Here is a 23,398-nt window from a genome sequence, read left to right as displayed (position 1 = left end):
TTTTATAGGAAAAAATGCATAGAGTTTTTGGTCATCTTTTTTTTTCTTTGTGTTAGCACTGTAAGTCTAATAACTTCTCTGTCTCTTTAAATCAGCATCTGCAGCTGGATCATCCTTGACATCCTACAAAAAGTTGTGGAACCCCATGCCCTGTGGCCCATCCACTTCGTCCTATGGAAATACTATTTGCAAGGAACTGAACACCCTGTCCAACCCAGGGAGGGCAGTACCACCATCCTCAAACGTACTTCCAAGATAGAACTGCAAGAACTGTAGGCAAACTTGGAGTCCTCTCCCTGAGAACTGCATGTTTACTACAGTAGTCTTTAAGCCATGCACTACTAAGTTTTACTGTTCTCAGTATTTAAATGCCACTTAAATGGATTTTACTATCATATATGGTCTGCTGAAATGTTTTTGCATGATGTTTGATTTGTTTGCACTGAATGAAAACACTGAAAGAATCTTGCTCATTGCACAAATAAAATCTTTAATTAATTGTTAAATTTCTTTCTCTGTTCAAAACTAATAGCCAATAAAATGGAGGCACTAAATGACCACCCCGCTTAGCCTTTTAAAAAGGCAAAACTGCCTTTAAAAAAAAAAAGTGTGGTCATTCTTCTGGACACATCACTGTAATATTTTCTTAAGCCTTTACTCAGCTGAACAGTGGGCTATAAATAATTCCCTTGTATCATCTAGCTGTTTGAATTCAGCAATCTATCCACCTCTACCTACTATCCTGTTGACAAGGCTGCCCCTTTTGCTTACCAGATAGTAAGCAGCTTACAGCAGTCAGCAACAGTAATGGGGAAGTTTGGCTTGCTATTCCTGGCAGCTTTTCTAATGTCCAAAAGCACATTTGACAGTCATTCTACATCGGTGTAGCATCACCTCTTCCAGATTGCCTGTATATGCCTTTGAGCCAGGGGAGCAGTGAATATACTGTGTCCCCAAAAAGAGTTATTGACATTTCAACTGTGGCAATAGGAATGTGATATATGGGGTAGATTGTCCCTGCTTGAAGCTTCTGGGACAGGCTTGTGTTCCTGAATGTACAAAGGTCATGTACTTTCCCTCATCAGCCAGCATTAATGTCTTGGCTACTCTGTGATCTCAGTGTCTGCATAACTGGAGAAAAGGTATCCCCTGGTAATGCACAATCTGGGAGTGAGACACGATTTGGAATATACATCCTTTCTATTTTTTCCTCCTGGTTTGGGAAGCCCATTGCTTTCTGTCGTTTCCTGCAACTTATCTAAAGTCATGACCCCTCTGTAGGAGAGCATGGTTAATGGTTCTGTACACATTAATGATCATGGCCCCAACTGTGTTTGACGCCAGGCTGACTTCCCACTGATTAATGTGTCTGGTATTACAACCTTCCATGCTGATCTCCACCTGCTTTCTAGCAGTGAGAATAAGTTTTATTCTTGTACCTTTGCACTGAAGAACTAGTGCAAGTTTGGCATGCAACTTCAGAAACATAGCCTTCCATGTTCAGAAGTTTTGTAGCCCGTGCGGATCCTCAGATCTTCAGCACAGTGCAATCCTGATTAAGAACTAGTTTCTGAAGCTCAGAAATGACTGTTCAGGTCAGTGAACAGCTGTAAAGTCACCTGTGACTCTTTCTGTGAACTCTGCTAGCATTGATTGTTTGCCCTCAGATATTTCTGAAGCATCTTTATTGCACAAAAAGCTGCTATTTAAATTACAGCAGTATAGAAGAAACGGTACAACCTGTTCATGGGTCTTTCAGGCCATCCTGCAGCCTCTTTAGTTCCAGATTGATGGTGGGGCTAGAAGCATGAAGAATTATTAAACTTTAAGCTGTGCAAACTAAATGTATCACATAGAAAAAATAGCCTTGTAAAACGTTGGCACTGGATGCTTGATGTTATAACATCAACCTCTGGTAATGCGCTCTTCAATGCATTGCACAGAAAGTGGTGCTGGGTGCTAGTGCATAATATACTTCACTTATGGTTTTTGCAGGTGGGGATTGTGTAGCTGCCAAGGGCTATTCACACTCCCTGCAGTGTAGTAGTCAGCTGCTGTCCCCAACAAAACTTTCTAGGGTTCACATGACCTTAGGACAAAGCCTCTAATGGTGTAAAGTGGTTGGGGAGATGAAATGCAAGCTGCTCACACATTCCTTCTGTACACACATTGAGTAGCAAGTAACTTTGCACCCTGGGTGGTGGCGGTAGTAGCAGCCTCCCTTCTTGCGCCCCCTCCAAATTGACACCTGAAGCTCATGCCCTGCATGCCCATATCTCTGAATGCTACTGCCAACCAGGGCTGCTGTTCCAACCTTCTGGTAAAGACAGTGACTACAAAATAGGGATCTTTCTTCATTTGATAAAGTTTGCTTCAGCAGACCACTTGAGTAACTGCAAACACTTTTCATTTTTAAATGGAAGATTGACCATGTCTTCTCATCATTTAATGAAGGTGACTTGATTACGTGGGCCAGATTCCAAATTGGGTAATTATAGTCTGCCTATTTAAAATTCCCTTTATTGTGGCAAGTAGAATGGTGCAGTTGTTTTGCTGGTAGCTGTGGAAACACAGTTCCTGGATTTCTTTCCACATGTAGGTATGTTTCAATAATGGACCATGTAGTTTCTAAATATAATACCTTACTTTTAAAATAGCTTAGGGATTCATCTGGATAAAAATATAGTTCATAAATTAAACTTTCTTCATTAATTGTTACTCTGCCACCTAGAGCATAAAGTTGCATGTGTTGCTTCTTTCTCGAATAGAAAATGTTTACATCCTTCTGAACCATTAATCCACTGTCTAACCTTGTGAAAGGTGCAAGCTTTTTCAGATGTGTTCTGACTTCTCTCAGTTATTGACAGTGTCCATCTCAGCGGATTTTAGAATTGATTTATGCACTCGTAGGAGTTTCAAGTAGTTAAAACTGTATAAGTGAACTGGTATTGGAGAGGGCTTCCCTAGATTCATTTTTAATGCTTTATTTTCTTTACAGAAATACCACAGATGAGACCAAAGCCCCACTACATAATGATAAAGAAAGATGCTGAAACCAATGAAGCAATATATTGCACAAAAGAACCTTTTCTTAAGGCTCGTGTTATTGTCATTCGATGGTTGGTATCTTTCTGGCTTGAGCCAAAACCTCATGCTGGACCTCATATTCCTGGAGTAGAAGGTGAAAATGTGCCAAAGAATATTCAGGTATCACTAAACATACATTTCACGTGTTTTTTTATACATTTTGAGGTTGGCTGATTTATTTATTGAAATCTCAATGCTGAGATATTTAACCAACGTAAGCTCCTTTTACAGCTTTCACTAACAAAAGACGAGAGATTTAGGAGAGTCTCTAGACCTGAATCCAATTTCAAAGGGTGTGCCTAATATTTAAATATTGTTTTGTTTTGTACCAGAGTGAAAACATAAAATGTTACTTCCATTTATGCTAATAAAAAAACTGCTTTGAATAGTACATTGCTGGAATACGTTTAGGCCAGGAGCTGACATTACATTGTTCCCAGGACCAGCTGTACCTGTGTTTGTCCCAAAAGAGAAAAGTCCTGAAATTTGGCATGTGCACACTTCACTTTTTCAGCCAGGGTTTAATGAGTGGCTGAATGCACTGCCACTTTTCTGCCACTGATTCAGTGATGTAGTCCCAGGACAACCATTCAGATGTACTTTGCAGGGCAAACTGTTTTAGCACTCCTTGTCCCGTGAACCTTTTTAGGATTTGTCCCAGGACAGCAGACATGGACATATGAAAATACTTTATCCTGGGAGAAAATTGTTTCTTCTGGAATAGATAAAACATCTGTTCATAGTCTTGCAGTAGTGATTCTCAGCCTTTTTGGACTCTGCACCCATCCATAACTGCTGTGAATTGAGAAGTACCCAATGCCAAAAAAAATTACATATTATCGTGTAAGCACCCAAGTGGGGGTAGGGAGAATCGGCAAGGGAGGGACAAGTCTGAGCCTGCACTTACCTGCTTATCTCCTCACACTTCGCTTATCTCCTCATAACCTCCCATCACCCTTCAAAGGATCTGGTTGTACTGAAATCACTGCCTTACAGTAACAAATTTCACTTGTGTAGTGCAATGCTCTTAATTTAATTTAGTACCCAGTCCAGGAATTCAGTTTCCATTTGATTTTAGTTGGACTGTGCACAAAAGTGTGCAAGATCGGGTCTTTTTGTGATGATATCTTGGAAAACGCCAATAAAAAACTGTCACATTAAAAATTAGCAAATTGAAGGACCCACAGATTTGAATAGAAGTCTGTGTTCTAACTAGATGATAACCTGACTTCCTTTCAATCTGAAATTTAGTCTTTAATGGGTTTCATGGTTACGGTTTTCCTGTATTTGTTACTGCAAGGTTGTCACACTCATCAGGCCTTGTGGGCTGGAGCTATGTCCTGGGGCTGGTACTTTAGGCCAAATCAGGCCCATGCACTAGCCATGCATATCAGATGCAGCTCATGGATTGAGCCACATGCTGGGGTTCATAACAAGACCCACGGGCTGGATGATAGGGTTCCATAGGCCAGACCTTTGACACTAGATAAGGGAAGTTTTGATGTCCAGTATGGGTATAATGACATGACAAATGTATTATGACAGGCATCTTCAAATATACTACAGAGCTTTGGATGATGTACCTTTTCAAGCAGAAGCTGTGTAGCTGTGTTGGCAAAGTGCTACCAGCAGACTAATTAGTACTCCTAATTAGTATGATACTTAGCCTTCTTCATAAGGTAGTACAGACAGGCTTCACTGTTTGGTATGGTGGTTCAAAGAGCAGAATAGCATGGTAAGCTTGTGGTTGTAGTCATGCTGTATTTCTTAGGTTGTCTGTGGAATTTGTTCTGTGTTGTTTTAACGATTGTCGTATTATATTGCTGGAATTAATTTTACTTTTTGTTTTTCATTGTGCTTTCAGAGAGCAGCTGCTAGCATGGCTTCAAGGGAAGACAGTAAAAATGACAATGGTGATAGACAGGATAGAAATGCAGAACCAGAACAATCTCATTCTAATACTAGCACCCTGACAGAGAGAGAGCCAAGTTCCTCTAGCCTCTGCAGTATGGATGAAGAACACCTAACTGATATTGAAATAGTCCGTAAAGTCTTTTCTTCTAAAAGAAGTAATGTTAACTTTCTTACTGAGATATTTCGACAGGTAAATAACCCATCAGTGCATGTTTTTGTTTAAGTATAACTTTAATCCCATTACAGCTTTAAGTTCATTCTGTGCTAAGCAGCACACTTTTCAATGCAACAAAATATTTTATGAATTCAAAAGGAAAAAATACTTTATAATAATGAATATGAAAATCTATGTTTCTACTTCTTGGATTTGTTATAATTCCAGCAACATTTAACTTTAAGTGTAATTTTGACAGAGTGCATTGGTCAGTTGTAGCAATATGCATGTGCGATGTTAACCTTTAACCCTGGATGAACAGGTGTGACAGTTGTGCCTCTTCAGGGCCATCTATTAGTGGTCCCGCAACACCGATCAAGGGCCAACTGCCCGCCTTCTCGCCTGCCATGTCTTTTTGTTATCTGCTTGATTGGAAGATCTCAATCAAGCAGGAGGCTGCCTATTTTCTGTCTTGGTGCCTGAGGCACTATCTGCGGCTCCTTTCCTCCGCTTACACTGCAGCCCAAGCCTCGCAGATGTATCTGGTGTTGTTCGGGTCTGTCTTCCTCTCTCTGCGCCATGCGGCCACTCTCTGGCTTGTCCCTCAGCCTGCACCTTCGCCGGTGCCCTCTAGATCATCTCACAGCCCGCGCCCCTACCAGTGCCTTCTAGCTTGTCCCTCACTGCCCGTTCTGGGACTTCTTGCCAGTGCCAGCTCTGGGGCTCCTCCCTGCCCCCTTCAGTCAGGGCTCCTCACTGCCCCCCCTTGGCTCTGGGGCTTCTCACTGCCCCCTGGCTCCAGGGCTGGGGCCCGTGCACCCCAAAAAATGCTACACCCTCTCTGGCGCCAGGAACCCCCACACTACTGTGGAGTTCCTATGAGGCCTCCTCCAACCCCTAATAGTCTCGCCCAGTCCTCCGGTAAAACAATAAATACAAGAACACAAAGCCCCCGGGCTACAACATAAAAGCTAGACCGTCCTGGTCAAAATAAGAATCCATCCCTACCAGGAAGAGAGAGAGAGAGAGCGCTTCAACCCCCAGCAGGAACCAGGGGATGTTGCCACCATCAAAGTTCTCCCCTTTGTGCTGGCTGAGTTCCTCCTCCCTCGGCTGCCAGAGGGAAACTACCTTCCTGGCCTTCTGCCTGGGCTTAAGAAGGGCTAAGCTCTGCCCCTTCCTGTCTCTAGGTTTCCCTGGTTGCTGGGGCAACCAGCACCTGCTCAGTCCTGGTGACTGCCAGCTGAGCTTCCCCCTTCCCGCCACTAGGTGTCTCTCCCGAGCCGTTTCTGCTCTCAGTCGGAGGACACCTGAGAGCTCTGCGACAACAGGGTTAAAAGTTGGAGTGATTTTGCTATATTTGTATCACTACAGGTTGGTGCCATACTGAATTGTTATAGTGTAATAGTTGCTGCATGGTCTGTAGCAAGGGCAACAGCTTCTCCCCACCAATTTGAAACCACTCCAAGTGAACATTTTTCCATGTTGTTTATTAACACAGCGGTGACATAATAATACTTCCTGAAGTGGATGGTATCTTTCAACAAGCTGGCTTCCGATTGTACTTTTTTTCAAAGTTGTAATTCTGAAGAAAGGGTTTTACTTTCAGTTCTGCAACTCTTAGAATTTCATTTTCATGACAGTAGAACAAATGGTTATTTGTTATAATATTTTAATTGATGATTAAGAACCCTATTACCCACTGCTCTTACAATTTCTACACAGAGAATGGGATGCAACAGAATCTCCTGTTCAGCTTTTTCTTTCTTCTCATGAGGGTTTGTTATGAGGCTTTTATTATAGACCCTCATCCTGCTAGCCTTTTCTGAGATGCTTCAAATGTGTCTTTTGTAGCATATTGATATAATATAGCAATAGATATATCTATAATTGTTTGCTACTAGCATTAGAGTGAGGATCATGCAGTTTAGTTCTAACTTGCCTTTAAATAGTAAAATTGTGTGATTTTGCTTTTGTTTGGGTTTTTTCCTACTAGGCATTTTTGTTGCCAATTTGTGAAGCAGCTGCCATGAGGAAAGTGGTGAAGGTATACCAGGAGTGGATACAACAGGAAGATAAACCTTTATTTATGAAAGAACCTGAAGAAATAATGCAGTCTGCAAATATAGATTGTGATGAAAATGTTGCAGAGCATAATTCAGTAGAGAAGGCAAAAGAGAGAGAGGAGGTAAAAAAAAACAAACCCCCAAAACATTTTAAAGTTTAAAAGACTTTTTTTTAAAGTTCCCAACCCTTTTTAAAGCACGCACTTCATTTAGCAGTCTGCTTGTCTAGAGATTGAAGAAAATGAATTAAAGGAATCACTGAGATATACACACTTTTATGCCTTTTTATATTTTTTATCCTCATGTGTGACTATCATAGTAGCTGTGGTGCTATTTCTTTCGGTCCGTGCCATCACCTCACATTTTTTGTCCCATTTATGTTGTTTATGCATTATTGTAGGCAAAAGGGCTAATTTTATAACTTTTTTTTAGGGACAACTAATTTAAAACAGGACTGTTCTGTAGTTTTCTTATTTCATATTTAATGTCAACTGTGAGAGTTTTCAGAAGTAGAAATGCAGGTTAAGCCTCCAGATTCTATGTAGTTCTCCACCTCCTCCCAAGCAGAAGTTGGGCATTTAACTTCTCCTGTACCTTTTGAAAATCTAACCCTAACTCTCTGGTTAGAATGGTGGAACTTGTTTTGACCATGCATATATATTCTAATAGAATTTGACACTGTATTCATCCATCCCATCACAAGCTTCCTAAAAGAAAATTCCCTAGTCTGGGATTTTATATGCATTTTTTAACTGAAGGTGTTCAGAACCTCAGTCACTTACGCTTGTAGACTTTATAGTGAGAGGTACCTGCACAACCTTCATGAAACCCCTCATTCTTGCTCATGCTCCAAGTTCTGAGACAGCCCATTGGTTAACATAGCAGGCATTTAAGACAGTTGGAGTGGCCATCTACAGTGTACGTTGCCTAGTCATGTGAGAGGCAGAGTGAGGAGAAAAATGATGCCTCATAGATTCATAGATGCTAGGGTCGGAAGGGACCTCAATAGATCATCGAGTCCGACCCCCTGCATAAGCAGGAAAGAGTGCTGGGCCTACATTACCCCAGCTAGATACACATCCAACCTTCTCTTGAATACCCCCAGGGTAGGGGAGAGCACCACCTCCCTTGGGAGCCCGTTCCAGACCTTGGCCACTCGAACTGTGAAGAAGTTCCTCCTAATATCCAATCTAAATCTGCTCTCCTCTAGCTTGTGGCCATTATTTCTTGTAACCCCCGGGGGCGCCTTGGTGAATAAATACTCACCAATTCCCTTCTGTGCCCCCCTGACGAACTTATAGGCAGCCACCAGGTCGCCTCTCAACCTTCTCTTGCGGAGGCTGAAAAGGTCGAGTTTCTCTAATCTCTCCTCGTAGGGCTTGGCCTGCAGGCCCTTAACCATACGAGTGGCCCTTCTCTGGACCCTCTCCAGGTTATCCGCATCCTTCTTGAAGTGCGGCGCCCAGAATTGCACGCAGTACTCCAGCTGCGGTCTGACCAGCGCCCGATAGAGGGGAAGTATCACCTCCTTGGACCTATTTGTCATGCATCTGCTGATGCACGATAAAGTGCCATTGGCTTTTCTGATGGTTTCGTCACACTGCCGACTCATGTTCATCTTGGAGTCCACTAGGACTCCAAGATCCCTTTCCACTTCCGTGCCACCCAGCAGGTCATTTCCTAGGCTGTAGGTGTGCTGGACATTTTTCCTCCCTAGATGCAGCACTTTGCATTTCTCCTTGTTGAACTGCATTCTGTTGTTTTCTGCCCACTTGTCTAACCTGTCCAGGTCTGCTTGCAGCTGTTCCCTGCCCTCCGGCGTGTCCACTTCGCCCCATAGCTTAGTGTCATCTGCAAACTTGGACAGAGTACATTTCACCCCCTCGTCCAAGTCGCTGATGAAGACATTAAAGAGTATCGGTCCAAGCACCGAGCCCTGCGGGACCCCACTGCCCACACTCTTCCAGGTCGAAACCGACCCATCCACCACAACTCTCTGGGTGCGACCCTCCAGCCAATTCTCCACCCACCGGACTGTGCAGTAATCCAAGTCACAGCCCCTTAACTTGTTCACCAGTATGGGGTGGGATACCGTATCAAAGGCCTTCCTGAAGTCCAAGTATACGACATCCACCCCTCCTCCTGCGTCGAGGCGTTTTGTGACCTGGTCATAAAAAGAGACTAGATTGGTCAGGCACGATCTACCTGCCACGAACCCGTGCTGGTTTCCCCTCAGCATAATTTGTCCTGCCGGGCTCTCACAAATGTGAGCCTTGATGATTTTCTCAAAGATTTTGCCAAGGATGGAGGTGAGACTGACTGGCCTATAGTTACCCGGGTCCTCCTTCCTCCCCTTCTTGAAAATGGGAACCACATTGGCCCTTTTCCAGTCCTCCGGGACTTGACCCGTGCGCCACGAGCATTCAAATATTCCCGCCAGTGGCTCTGCAATGATGTCGGCCAGTGCCTTCAGTACCCTCGGATGGAGCTCATCCGGGCCTGCCGACTTAAAGGCATCCAGTTCCTCCAAGTGACCCTGCACCACCTCAGGGTCCACGCATGGAAGTCTGGTGCCTTGCTGCTGCCTCCCTACACTCCCAGTGAGAGACTTGTTGTGCCTCTCGCTTAGGAACACTGAGGCGAAGAACTCGTTGAGGAGTTCAGCCTTGTCCCCTCTGTCCGTCACCAATTGTTTCTGCCCATTTAGCAGGGGTCCTATTCCTCCCTGGGCCTTCCTTTTACTCCCTATATATCTAAAAAACAATTTCTTATTGTCTTTTACTTGGGTTGCCATCCTCAGCTCCATGGTAGCTTTGGCCTGTCTAACTGCCTCCCTACAAGCACGAGCAGAAGAGGTATATTCCTCTTTGGTGATCTCTCCCTGTTTCCACTTTTTATGTGCTCCCCTTTTGGCCCTTAGTCTGCCCTGGATTTCTCTGGTCAGCCAGGGAAGCCTCCTGGCCCCTTTCCCTCTTTTACCTCGCACGGGGATCGTCTCGCTTTGTGCTCGAAGGATAGCTTCCTTAAGGCACAGCCACCCTTCTTGGGCTCCCATCATTTCAAAACTACTACTCTGCAGTGCATCCTTCACTAATCGCCTGAATTCGCTGAAATCAGCTTTCCTAAAGTCCAGCACGTTCACCCTACTGGTTACCTTACCCACTCGACGCCTCATGTTGAATTGTACTTTTAGGTGATCACTGTCCCCCAGATGGCTACCGATCTCATTCAACTTGTGTTAAGTCAGATGGTATAGACCCAAATGTAAACTGTTTTCCGAAAAGAATAAAGAAAAACAGAGTGGGGAGAAATATAAAAACTGGATCAAAACAATAACTAAAATCAAGAAAGAATAACAGTTTACAGAAAACAATAAATTTAATGCCAGAACTGTATTCTAATGCAAACAGCAGAAGTGTGTCTCAAGTCAAAGGCAGTTGAGAAGAATTAAGTGCAAGTGCATGCTACTTTTATGTACTTTGTGCAAAGCACAAGCAAGGACAAGGACTTGTCAGCCAACGAGGACAAGCCAAGTATGAGCCAACAGTGTATTCTTGTTTCATAAAAAGCCAACAGTATTGTGGATTGTCTTAACATGAGTGTCACTTGTGAATCAAAGGAAATGATTCTTTTAGTCTGTTCAGCACTTGTGAGGCCTTACTTGGAGTACTGTATCCAGTTTTGGGCCCCAGGTTTCAAGAAAGAAGTAGATACACTGGAAAGAGTCCAGCAGAGAGTGACACAAATTATTAGATGCCTGTGAAGCCTTACTTGTAATGAAAGGCTGAAAGAACTAGGGTTATTTAGTCTGGAGAAGAGGAGATTGAGTGGGGATTTGATTATTGCCCTTCAGGTATTTGAAGATTGATATGGAGGGGATGGAAATAGACTATTCTCTATAGTCACAGGAAACTAGACTAGAATCAATGACCTCAAGTTGCAGCAGAGGAAATTTAGTTTGGAGATTAGGAGGAACTTTCTCATTACGAGGTTGGTCAAGCATTGGAATAGACTGCCAAGACAAACTGTGGAATCTCCATACTTGGAAATTTTCAAGAGCAGGTTAGATAAATATTTGGTTGAGATAACTTAGTCAGTGATGTTCCTGTCCTGCGCAGAGGGGCTGCATTAGGTGGCCTGGCACAGATGCACTCCCTCCCTTTTCAGGCAACAACACTGAAGGAGCAGCAGCCAGGAACACACGTGCTCCAGGAGTGTGTGTATGTGAGGAGGGGGTGCTTTAATTAAAGAAGCACTGACAGCCACTCTAAAGCACCTGCAGCATCATGTGTATCAGCATCCCCATGCTGAAAAATGGTGGGGGGGGCACTTTATCTAAAGCTCATTCAAAGAACTTTAAAGTGCCCCTGCTGCCATTTTGCAGTGTGGGTACACTGATACGTGTGACGCTGAAGTCTGCTGGAGCACAGTAATTACCATGGTCTAGCAGACTTCACTGAGTCTGCTCTGATGCACTGTAATTACAGCACACTGGAGCAACCATGCCTATAGGTGCCAGAGGCAAGTAAGAATTCCACCCCCTGCCCTCTTACCCTCCCTACCAAGTGTCACTTCCCATCCTTATCCATCACTGCTATTGTCTCTGACTGTCCTGGGGGTACAGACAGGATGAAGGCCAAGAACCTCCAGAGTCACTTCTTCCTACTCCAGCTGGGCTCTGCACAAAGCTGGGATTAGCCAGTAAGAGCAGTAACAGCAGGCCTGTCCCTTCTCCCTTCTCAGTCCGTGAGCGTTCCCTGACAGCCAGAGAGCAGGTGCAGGGGAAGGTGAGCCTGGCTCCATATGCAGCCTGGCTGGAGCAGGGAGGAATGGCTTTGGAGCTCCACCATCCCACCTTGCCCCTGGCAGTGTTGGCGAAGGGGAAGGGAAGGGAGAGAATGTACCACTAAGCAAAGGAGGGAAGGAAGAGGGGAGGGAAGATTCTTGCCTGCTTGAGGGACTTTAAAAATTAAAGTTCCTTGGTGCTTCTCCTCTGGTGCAGTCTGCCTGGTGTGGTGGGGAGAGGCAGGGAGTCCAGAGTGCAACCACCCCTGCAGTGCAGGATGCTTCCCCTTTCCAAAATCCTGGATCTGTTCATGTGATAAAGTCAGAACATTCTGAGTTGTAAGTGCCTGAGGTATATATGCATTAACAGTGGAACATGCCTGTGGGCAATACTTGAAGAAATTACAAGTTTTTTCCAGTAACCAGCCACACTGTTAAAAGACAGTTGAAGTTGATCTGTTTTATTTTAATTCCATTCAGCATAACTGTAAGCATAGTAGCATTTATATTGGAAAAATATTGTTCCATATCTTGGAGGCAGTGTGAGCCACAGGCTGAAGGCTAGATGCTCCAAAACCAAGTCCTGTACCACTTAAGCTAATAGCAAAAACTCCCATTCACTTTAGTCAGAACAGGATCAGGTAGGTCCTTAATGATTAAAATATGCACTAGTTGCATATTAATATGGTACCTGGTGTGGCTTTTAGCATATGGTCTTCATTGTAAGTTAATTTTAAACTTTAGTGTTTGCTTTACAGATGTTAACAGTCTCCTTTCCTTTCAAATGATATTGATCATTCCACTGATCAAGCTATCTTGTCGTCTTCAGTTTTTTTCTCTGTTAGTTATTCCTGAGAGTATTGTATTCTCTAATTTCACAGCCTTGCAGGCTGTTTTTTAGGCCTAAAGTGCTTGCTTTTTCTATAGACCTGAAAAAAATGCACTGCCTACAAAAACTATCTAAGGCTGTCCCAGCTATGCAGCTGGTCCAATATAGGATACTGCCCACACAAATTCTTGTTTCTCACAAACTTAAATTATTTTTTGAAAATATATATTTAAAGGGGTGACTTGCTAAATTTATAAATTCTCCATATGAAAAATAGTTCCAAAAGAAGATGAGGAAAGTAGTAAACAAAAACTGAGGGAAAGTTTTTCTCCAACTACTTTAAATACTTAAATTTGAGCCAGCCTGCACTTTCAGTAGTCATTTTCAGTTCTTTCTTTTAAAAATAAAATAAACAAAAATCCTACCAAAAACAAAGTTTGTGTAATTTTTATTTGCACTTGTTTCTCTATGGGAGTTTAAGAAATACTTTTTATGCTTCAGGAAAAAACAACAAATTCTAGTCACATCCAGAATTCAAGTTGGACAAGAAATGGCTGCTATCAAAATAAAATATCCGAAGTAGATATTGAAGAGCAAAGTGTACGAGCGGGAATGCAGTCAGTATTGCAGGTATGGAACGCACTTATTTCCTAATTTTATATTCTTATTTTAAAGCATATTTTCTTTAACATTGATTAAGTAAAAGTATTAAAGGAATACAACAGAGTTATGTTACAAAATGAGTCCCCAAATTTTCCATAATATTGTAGATTTGCTAATTTGATTGTAGATTTGATTAGTTACATGGGTGGAGAGTAACTTTATCTCTAGACCAGTGGTTTCCAACCTTTTTATGGTGAAGATCACTTTTTATAAGTGAAGGGCACCCCAGAGTCTACCACGCCTTCTCCCTGCCTCCCAAACAAGCCGCCCAGGCTCTGATCCCACTCACCCAGTGTGGCCCGGGAGGCAGAGGGCTTGGCTCACCCTAGCGACCTGCGTCCTGCCACTCCCGATCATGGAGCCTCTGACAGACTGAGAGTGGCTGTGAGAGATTCCACAATCGACCAGTAAGTTGAGATAGACAGACTGGCTGGTGACCACTGCTCTAAACCAAGCACATGTGGTAGCATAATACCAAGTCAGAGATAAACACTTAGGAGCATATTTCCTTATTTTTTTTACCATAGCTATTAATACTTTATTTACATTTTAATTTCAGTTTTTTATGAAATACAAGGACTGTAGGATTTTGGATGGCTACTTTTAATTAAAAATAGCTTGTATAACACTATTCTATGGTTTGCAGTAGTATTTGTTCTAGTTAAAGTTAACTAGAGTTGACAGTCTTGTTCCTGTAGTTAATATTTCCTATTGCTGATGTTGGCACAGAGGCTGATTATTTTGGACAGTTCTGAGGATTGATTGTAGGGGATTTGTTTACTTTTTTTTTTTTTTAATATAAAAATGAATTTTTTTCTCTTTCCAGTAACTAAAAATTATAGTAGGTATGCTTAATGTATGGCGAAGTCCCACCATTGAACTCTTAGTTGCACAATTGATCCTGTACATGGATGATCCTACCATGAGCAGTGAGGTCCCTTGCAGCCCTACTATGTACATGATTTCATGATAGTTACTCATAAGCATAAATCTCTTCAATTTCAGGCACAATATCTGGTTCAATATCTTCATCAACAGTCTAGAAGTTGGGATCAGGGTACCCTCAGTAAGTCTGTGGGTGACACCAAGCTGGGGGGAGTAGTAGATAGGCTGGAGGAAAGAGCTAAGATTCAGAGACATAGAGAAATGGAGGATTGGATCAAAAGAAATCTTACGTAGTTCAATAAGGGTAAGTGCAAAGTCTGGTATTTAGGATGGAATAATCCCATGCACCAGTACAGGCTGGGGACTGACTAAGCAGCAGCTCTGCAGAACAGGACCTGGGGGTTCCAGTGGACAATAAACTGAATATAAGCCAACAGTGTGCCCTTTTTGCCAAGAAGGCTAACAGCATACTGGGCTGCGTTAGTAGGAGTGTTGCAATTAGATCAAGGGAAGTGATTATTCCTCTTTATTTGGCACTGATGAGGTCAAATATGGAGTACTGTGTCCAGTTTTGGGCCCCCCTTACTACAGAAAGGGTGTGTACAAATTGGAGAGAGTCCAGCAGAGGCCAGTGAAAAAGATTAGGGAGCTGGAGAACCTGACTTATGAGGACAGGCTGAAGGAGCTGGGCTTTAGTCTGGTGAAGAGAAGACTGAGAAGGGATTTAATAGCAGTCTTCCAACTATCTGAAGGGGGTTCCAAAGAGGATGGAGCTAAACTGATCCCTGTGGTGGCAGATGACAGAAGAAAGAGCAATTGTATGAACTTGCAGCAAGGGAAGATTAGGTTAGATATTAGGAAAAACTTTCTCATGAGAAAGATAGTAAAGCAGTGGAAGGTTACCTGCAGAGGTTGTGGAATCTCCATTCTTGGGTAGACAAAAGCTTGGCTGGGATTTCATAGACATAGACATTCAGGCTGGAAGGGATCCCGAAGGATCATCAAGTCCAGCCCGCTGCCCCAGGGACAGGAAGTCAGCAGGGATCTTAGGATCTCACCAAGATAAACATCCAAATGTGTCTTGAAGGCATGCAAAGTGGGTCCTTGAACTACCTCTGGTGGCAGTCTATTCCAAACCTTGTAAAAAACTTCTTCCTTATGTCCAGCCCGAATCGGTCGCAGAGCAGTTTGTGACTGTTCGACATTGTCATCCCTAGGGGCTCCCTGGTGAACAGATGTTCCCCCAGATCCTAGTGACCACCCCTGATAAACTTATAGATGGCCACCAGATCACCCCCAAGCCTGCGCTTTTCCAGGCTGAAGAGTCCCATGGCTCTCAGCCTCTCATAAGGTCTGTTTTCCTGACCTCTGATCATCCACGTGGCTCTTCTCTGGACTCTCTCAAGCTTCTCCACATCCTCTTGGAATTGTGGAGCCCAAAACTGGTTGCAGTACTCCAGCTGCGGCCTCACCAAGGCCAAGTACAGTGGGAGAATGACATCCCGGGATTTGCTTGAGAAGCATCTATAGATGCAAGCCAGTGTTTTGCCCACTTTACTAGCCGCAGGATCACATTGAAGGCTCATGTTCATCTTGTGGTCAATCATGACCCCCAAGTCCCTTTCATCTGTAGTGCTAACCAGTGTAGCACAGCTGAGCCTATAAGCATGCTGCAGGTTTTTCCTCCCAAGGTGAAGAACCTTGCATTTCTCAGTGTTAAACAGCATCAGGTTCTCATCTGCCCATTTTCATGAGCCTGTCAAGATCTGCCTGGATCACCCTCCTGTCCTCTGGTGTGGATGTTTTACCCCAGAGTTTGGTATCGTTGACAAACTTGGCTAGCCTGCTTCTGACGCCAATGTCTACATCATTGATGAAGATGTTAAAGGGTATAGGTCCTAGGACAGAGCCTTAAGGGACCCCACTGGCCACTACGCACTGGGTAATATAGTTGGGGATGGTTCTGCTTTCAGGGAGCTGGACTTCATGACCTGTTGATGTCCCTTCCAACTATAATTTTCTTTGACTCTAATTTAAATATCCACTGACAATGCTTACTTGGCCTGCTTCAGTTACTAGCGAAGAAAAAGCCTCTTACTATCTCCAGAGCTGTACAACCCTCTCAAAAGGAGGCTGTGACTGTGCCCCAAACCCACTCATTATCCTCTTATTTACAGTGTAACATTAAATTGAATTGCCCTTTTCCCACATCTCTGACTATGGGGAAAGATAGTGGGAAAGGGCACCCTTGAGCATTGCCCTTCAGCAGCATCTGTTATGGGCACTCATCCTAGGGTGACTGTGGTCCTTTTTAAAGCCTACAGACTCAGTAGGGATGCCTGGTCTCTGGGGGAAAAAATAGAGTATAACCAAACAGTGGACATGGTGATTGGTGGCAGGAGGGCAAACAAGGACTGACAGCCCTGATTACTCTCAAGCCCTGATTGCTCTCCCTGTCACCAGTGCTATAGCTCTATCTCCCTTGCTGTCAGCCTCTGCAGGAGCCAGAGCTGGAGCTGCTGTGACGACAGTAGTGGCAGAAGCTCTGGTTCCAACCTGGGGTACATAGTGGTGGCAGTTCTGGCTGCAATCCAAAGGCTTCAGACCCCATCATATGCCCCAAGTCAGAGCCAGAGCTGCTTCTGCAGCTACCATGTGCTCTGGATTGACACCACAGCTGCCAGTGCCACCACTTCTTTATGCTCCAGGCTAGAACTAGCCCACAATGAGCCCTGTGGTTCAGATCTGGCTGGGGCACAAGGTGAGTTTGACACTCCTGATCTAAACTAAGATTCATCTGGTCTGAGGTCCAGTGTTGAGGCCTTTATCAAGGTCTGAAGTGATGTCTCCATTGAGTTTTCTTTCATAGCATCCAGTATGTTTTACAAATGAACTGGGTAGACAAATTGTATATTGGATGAAAACATTATTAGGAGGACATTAAAGGGTCTGGTAGAATAAGCCCTGAGAGAATAAGAGTACCATTGTTTCAATGTGAAAAATGTGCTCTTTCTTTGATATAATGGGCATTACTCTTGGGTTGATCCAAGCCATTGGTCAAGTATCCACAATTTTGAAAAACTATCTGGAGAAGTGGATAAGATTAGACATGCTTTAAGATCCAGAAGCATATGTGCTGCTTATGGGAGTGGTCTGGGAGAGAGGAAAAACTGGATCAATCAAGAGTGGCATCTGTCCATGGAAGGTATTGTACGGTCTTTAAATTTATTGACTCTTATTTTCAGTGTGTACTTGGAAATAAAAAGAGGAATACAGGGAGTTGGCATTATTAGATCCTGAGAACTGTGGCTACTCATAAAACAGCATGGGTCCAAATTCCTAGAGGTGGGTAAGGCTGCCATTGTTGTCTGGAATATTTTTTTCCCTTGGCTAAATAAATAAATAAATATAAAATCACTAATCAGACTCCCAGTCCTGCTCCCTCTGCAGTCAAATTTCTGTTTTGCTATAACATGCCAGAGGCAAAACATTTTAAGCTTCCTCTTAGCTGAGCATATTAATGTAGCTTCATCTTACAGCTTTGATCTAGAACTTCTTAGTCTAATAGCAGCTTCTGTAACCTCTGTACTATTCTTTTCCTACCTACCCTGGGAGGCAGAGTTGTACTGTTACCAAGCACATCCACAGGTGGTTAGTAGTGGATTGACCTTCAGGAAAGGTTAGATGCAAAATAAGAAGCGGTAACTGATGAATAAGTCACAGACCAAGCAGTGGCAGCACCACCAGGATGTGGTGGGGACAGCAGATAGCCATGGTTTCCCTCCTGAAAAGCCACATATATCCTTTGAGGGTGCTGTGACATGGCAAATACAAGTCGCCACTATAATAAACCTGCCTATCCTACAGCTGTGGGTCTAGAAGTCCTCAACAGTGGATCAGGCAAAAGAAAATGTTAGAATCTCAATGGCTGAGAAGGTGGATGAAGGCCAGAAAGAGATCCCCAGTTGATTTGGTCTCCTTGCCATTGGGCTAAGGTTCTGTTGTGTCAAGAGCTGCGTGAAAGCTGTGTGCAACAGCCTCTCCACAATAAAAGAAGTCTTCCATGTCAACTTACCGTATTTACTCAAATGTAGTATTGGGTGTATAGTATATTGTATATACTGTATCTTGTATATAGTGTGGCTCATTGTCTTGCATTCAAATACAAAGAAACCTCATTAAATACGTCATCTATTGTTAAACTGCCATCAAAAGCAGCCTGTGCTCAGTAACCAACCACTTACGAAGTTGATTTAAATGCAGCCAACACTGGGCTTGACTGTAAAACGCATAGCATATACTGGGCAAATTCTGGGAACCTACCACAAGAATAGCCTTGCACTGCCCACTTGAATAAGATATATGGCAGTGCCCATTGTGCTCAGCCCCCCTCAGTGTTGACTCTTTCAAGTCATCATGAGCCAGTATATTGAATGCATTTTCACTTAGTTTTCACTCCACGAGCTGAGTTGTACCTTTCTTTCTCATTTCCAATGATTTCTGTTTACCAGCCTTAAATGTCTGGCAGACATCACCTAATGGGTCCTTAAGCCTGTTCACCCCGCTGTCTCTGCCTGTTGTATATGATTAATGTGGCCCATCCTCCATAAGGTGGAGCCAGGCCAGGTTGTCCTGCATCTCATCTGCATATACATTTATGGAGGATCCCAGAAAATGTAACAAGAAAACCCAGTTCCAGTCATGAGTGGTGGGCTAATTAGCATGTGGCTCCTTTGTGGTGGAGTGTCTGGAGTGTGCACACATAATGAGCAGCAGCACTGAACTATGGGGTCACCATTACTTTAAATGCTGTTGACTCTGGTGGCGTCCAGTCCAGTGAACTAGATGGTAAATCAAGAGCCTTTTGGCTTTGGGCTGGTATTGTTCATGGCCTCTTGAAGGCTCAGGACAAGTGTAGTGGCTTCTTAACCTGGCAGGGCAAATACCATGCATCTCGCCCTCAGAATAGCTAGTTCAAACCCAGACGTCATAGGGCTAACAGAAACGTGGTGGGATTCGTCCCATGACTGGGCAGTTAGCATTAGGGGTTATAGGCTTTAAAGGCAGGATAGAGAAGGAAGGAAAGGTGTGGCGCTCTATGTCAAGGAGCACTACACATCCTCTGCCAGCAGAATGGGGTCAGAGAAGGGCAGGCTGAAGTGCTCTGGGTCAAGATTCAAGGGGGCCATGGGGAGAGCAATTTGACAGTGAGGGTCTACTACAGACCCCCCCAACCAAGGGGAGGAGCTGGACCGGGAATTTTCGGGCTAGCTTCAGAGGCACTTAAGGCAAGGGATGTAGTTGTCATGGGTGATTTTAATTACCCGGACTTCTGCTGGGAGGAACAGTCAGCCAGGACGGACTGTTCCAGGAGGTTCCTGGCTGAGATACAGGACCTCCACTTAATTCAGGAGGTGCGCAGTCCCACCGGAGGAAATGCCCTGTTGGACCTGGTCCTGGCCACAGGCGATGACCTGTTAAGGGACCTCCAGGTTCTTGACCACCTGGGCGATAGCCATCATCGCTTGCTGGAATTCACCATCCAGCTCAGGGTGTCAAGGGCCTGCAGCAAGATGGTAGCCTTAGACTTTAGGAGGGCCAACTTCAACAAGTTGAGGAGACTAGTGGGAGAGGCGCTGGGGTCCTTGAGGGCAGGGGAACTCAGTATCCAGGACGAGTGGTCGTTCTTTAAGGAAACGATACTCAGGGCTCAAGGGGTGACTATCCCAACAAGAAGCAAGGGGGACAAGAGTGCCTGAAAGCCCCCCTGGCTCACCAAGGGCATCCTGGAATGCCCGATTACCAAAAAGGCAGTGTACACCCGGTGGAAGGGGGGGTGCTATCTCCAAAGAGGAGTATACCTCCTCTGCTTGGGCCTGTAGGGGGGCTGTCAGGAAAGCTAAGGCGGACATAGAGCCAGGACTAGCATCCAAGATCAAGGATAATAAAAAGTCGTTTTTCAAATATATAGGGAGAATGAAGAGGGTGCCGGGTAGTGTGGGGCCCCTGCAAAATACGCTGGGCAATCTGGTGGTTGCACCAGAGTAGAAAGCGGACCTCTTTAACCAATTCTTCACCTCCGTTTTCTTGTGCAGGGACCGGGACTTCCCCGCTGTGATGTAAGACAGACTCGAGGGGAACGCCTCCAGACCTCAGGTTGGGGAGGACCGGGTTAGAGAGCTTCTGGAGGGGCTGGATGTGTTCAAGTCAGCGGGTCCAGATGCTCTCCACCCCAGGGTGTTGAGGGAGCTAGCTGGGGTTATTGCAAGGCCCTTGGCACGGCTTTATGAGCGCTCGTGGAGCTTGGGCCAGGTGCCAGATGATTGGAAGATCGCTAATGTGGTCCCCATCTTCAAAAAAGGGAAGAGAGAGGACCCGGGCAACTATAGGCCCATCAGTCTTACCTCAATCCTAGGGAAACTCTTTGAGAAGATCCTCAAGGAGCATATCTGTGACGGGCCAGCTTCAGGGATGATGCTCAAGGGCAACCAGCATGGTTTCGTTAGGGGCAGGTCATGTCAGACCAACTTGATTGCCTTTTATGATCAGGTCACAAAGGCAATGGATACAGGGGGGAAGTGGGCAATGGATACTGGGGGGAAAGTGGGCAGCAGAGTCCCCCAGGGCTCAGTCCATGGGCCTGCGCTGTTCAATTTCTTCATCAGCGATTTGGATGACGGGGTGAAAAGCAACCTGTTTAAATTCGCCAAAATTTGGGATGAGGTGAGCACGCTAGTAGGGAGGGAAAGATTGCAGTAAGATCTGGATAGGTTACAGGGGTGGGCTAGCAAAAACAGGAAGCATTTCAATACTGACAAGTGCAGGGTGCTGCACTTGGGCAGTAGAAACCAGCAGCACACTTATAGAATGGGAAACTCTCTTCTTGAGAGCACAGAGGCAGAAAGGGATCTTGGAGTCATTATTGACTCCAAGGTGAACATGGGCCGACAATACGAGGTCACGGTTGGCAGGGCTAACTGGACCTTGTCCTGCATCCACAGGTGCATCTCAAGTAGGGCCAAGGAGGCGATCCTCCCCCTCTATGTGACGCTGGTCAGGCCACAGCTGGAGTACTGCGTCCAGTTTTGTGCACCCCACTTCAGGAGGGATGTGGACAACATTGAAAGGGTCCAGAGGAGGGCCACCCGCGTGAACCGGGGACAACAGGGCAGACCCTACAATGAGAGACTGCAGGACCTAAACCTATTCAGCCTTCACAAGAGAAGGCTGAGGGGGGACGTGGTGACTGTCTATAAACTCACTAGGGGAGACCAGAAGGGTTTGGGAGAGACACTGTTTCCCCTAGTACCCCCTGGCATAACAAGGAATAATGGACACAAGTTACTGGAGAGTAGGTTTAGATTAGACATCCGCAAGAACTACTTCACAGTTAGGGCGGCTAGGAGCTGGAACCAGCTTCCAAGGGAAGTGGTGCTGGCTCCTACCCTGGGAGTCTTTAAGAAGAGGCTTAATGTGTACCTGGCTGGACTCATTTGAGTCCAGTTTTTCTCCCGCCCAAGTGGGGGGTTGGACTTGAAGATCTACAAGGTCCCTTCCGACCCAACTTCTATGATTCTATGAAGGCAGTTTTCCTGAACCGCATCCAAGGAGAACTACTATTCTGGCGTGGTTCAGTACCGACTGAGGTATAGCTGCTTTAAGCCCACTTTATGGAAATGGAAGTCTCCTTGCTTGCTTCGAGGGCTTAATGGCTAAAGCCTTATGGCAACTGAACCCCAAGCCCTGGGGCTTGGGCCTGCAAGTAGGGTGCCTGCCAAAGGATTTGGAAACATCTGAAGACTTATGTGTGGGTGGAGGATGTTTGCCGGTAGTAGGGCCACTTATGGTTCTGGACTCTTGGATTTGGAATTAGTTTGGCTAAATTGGCCTTGGATACAAATTTAAAAAAAAAGATAGTGTGTACTATATGTAAATATATACAAAAGTGCTGTTAAAAATGTATTTATGGAAGTCCACTTCTGGGATTCGGTTTGGAGATTTGACCCTATTCAGCGCCCAGATCTCCGAATTAAATCAGGAGACCCTTTAATCTCTCCAAATTAAATCAGAAGCCTCTGAATCAATTCAGAGAGATTCGACAATTCAGCCATAGACACAGCTTTATATGTTTTTTTCTATATACCTCAAGGTACTAGGTGCAGCTCATGAATGCTGAGATGGTGGGGCAGATGGAGCATCCCACAGGAGCACAGGGGAGTCCCCTGCACGCTCGGTGGTGAACCTGGAAGTGGACCAGAAGTACTTCCGGTCCATTGCTGGGTCCACTGCAGAGCACACGGGGGACCTGCACCCCTGGCTTGGCAACTGGTGCCTCGTGGGTCTGGGGGAGCACCCGGGGTCCCCCTGCGGCCAGTAGCTGAGGTGGTAGGGGAGGGTCCCCTGCATGCTTGACGGCAGACCCAGAAGTGGACCGAAAGTACTTTTGGTTCACTTCTGGTTTTGCCACCGAGCATGCAAGGGGGGTCCCCCACGCTCCTGTGGGACACTACATCTGCCCCACCATCTCACCATTCACAAGCTGCGTCTGGTACCTTGAGGTATGTAGAAAAAACATATAAAGCTGTCTATGGCCGAATTACTGATTCTCTGGGTCAGAATCAAATCTTCAGATTCAGATTTGGCCGAATCAAATTGGCACAGTGATCTGAATCAGCGAATCAAATCACTGTCCCCCAAATCGAGCTGAATCCGAATCAAATACAGCCCGCTTTGTACACCCCTAGTTTGTTGCACAGCCTGTTGTTTGAGACTTGCTGAAGTCACTATTTTTTTTTCTTTTTCTCCATGTGCTGCTACAGTGGTAGCCTTCTGACTTTAGCCTAAATGCAGACCTGGACAAATTTACATTGATAGGGCTTCAAAAGTGTTGAGGGGGGAGCTGCTGCTTGCTTATGCATAGCAGGTGTTACCTGGAACTGCTACATGTGTATGAGATACAAGTAGTGACACAAGTGAGCTAAATCATCCCAGCTTTAACTCTTATTAATCCGAAGT

General features: G+C 44.9%; 1 protein-coding gene across 7 annotated transcripts in view; it reads left to right on the top strand.

The window, feature by feature from the left end:
* The window catches only part of RALGAPA1 (Ral GTPase activating protein catalytic subunit alpha 1), a 219,285-nt gene that overhangs the window by 25,039 nt on the left and 170,848 nt on the right, over window positions 1–23,398 (top strand). For all 7 annotated transcript variants that reach the window (XM_090033616.1, XM_090033623.1, XM_090033617.1 and 4 more), the window contains 4 exons: window positions 2,999–3,207; window positions 4,952–5,191; window positions 7,152–7,343; window positions 13,337–13,465. In XM_090033616.1, coding sequence (XP_089889742.1) covers window positions 2,999–3,207; window positions 4,952–5,191; window positions 7,152–7,343; window positions 13,337–13,465 — 770 coding nt within the window. The remainder of the gene's footprint in view (window positions 1–2,998; window positions 3,208–4,951; window positions 5,192–7,151; window positions 7,344–13,336; window positions 13,466–23,398) is intronic.

This window comes from Crocodylus siamensis, chromosome 2, assembly GCF_052110815.1.
Source record: "Crocodylus siamensis isolate JL-2025a chromosome 2, ASM5211081v1, whole genome shotgun sequence".
In the NCBI taxonomy this organism is placed as follows: domain Eukaryota; kingdom Metazoa; phylum Chordata; order Crocodylia; family Crocodylidae; genus Crocodylus; species Crocodylus siamensis.
This window is presented reverse-complemented; position numbering and strand designations above follow the sequence as displayed.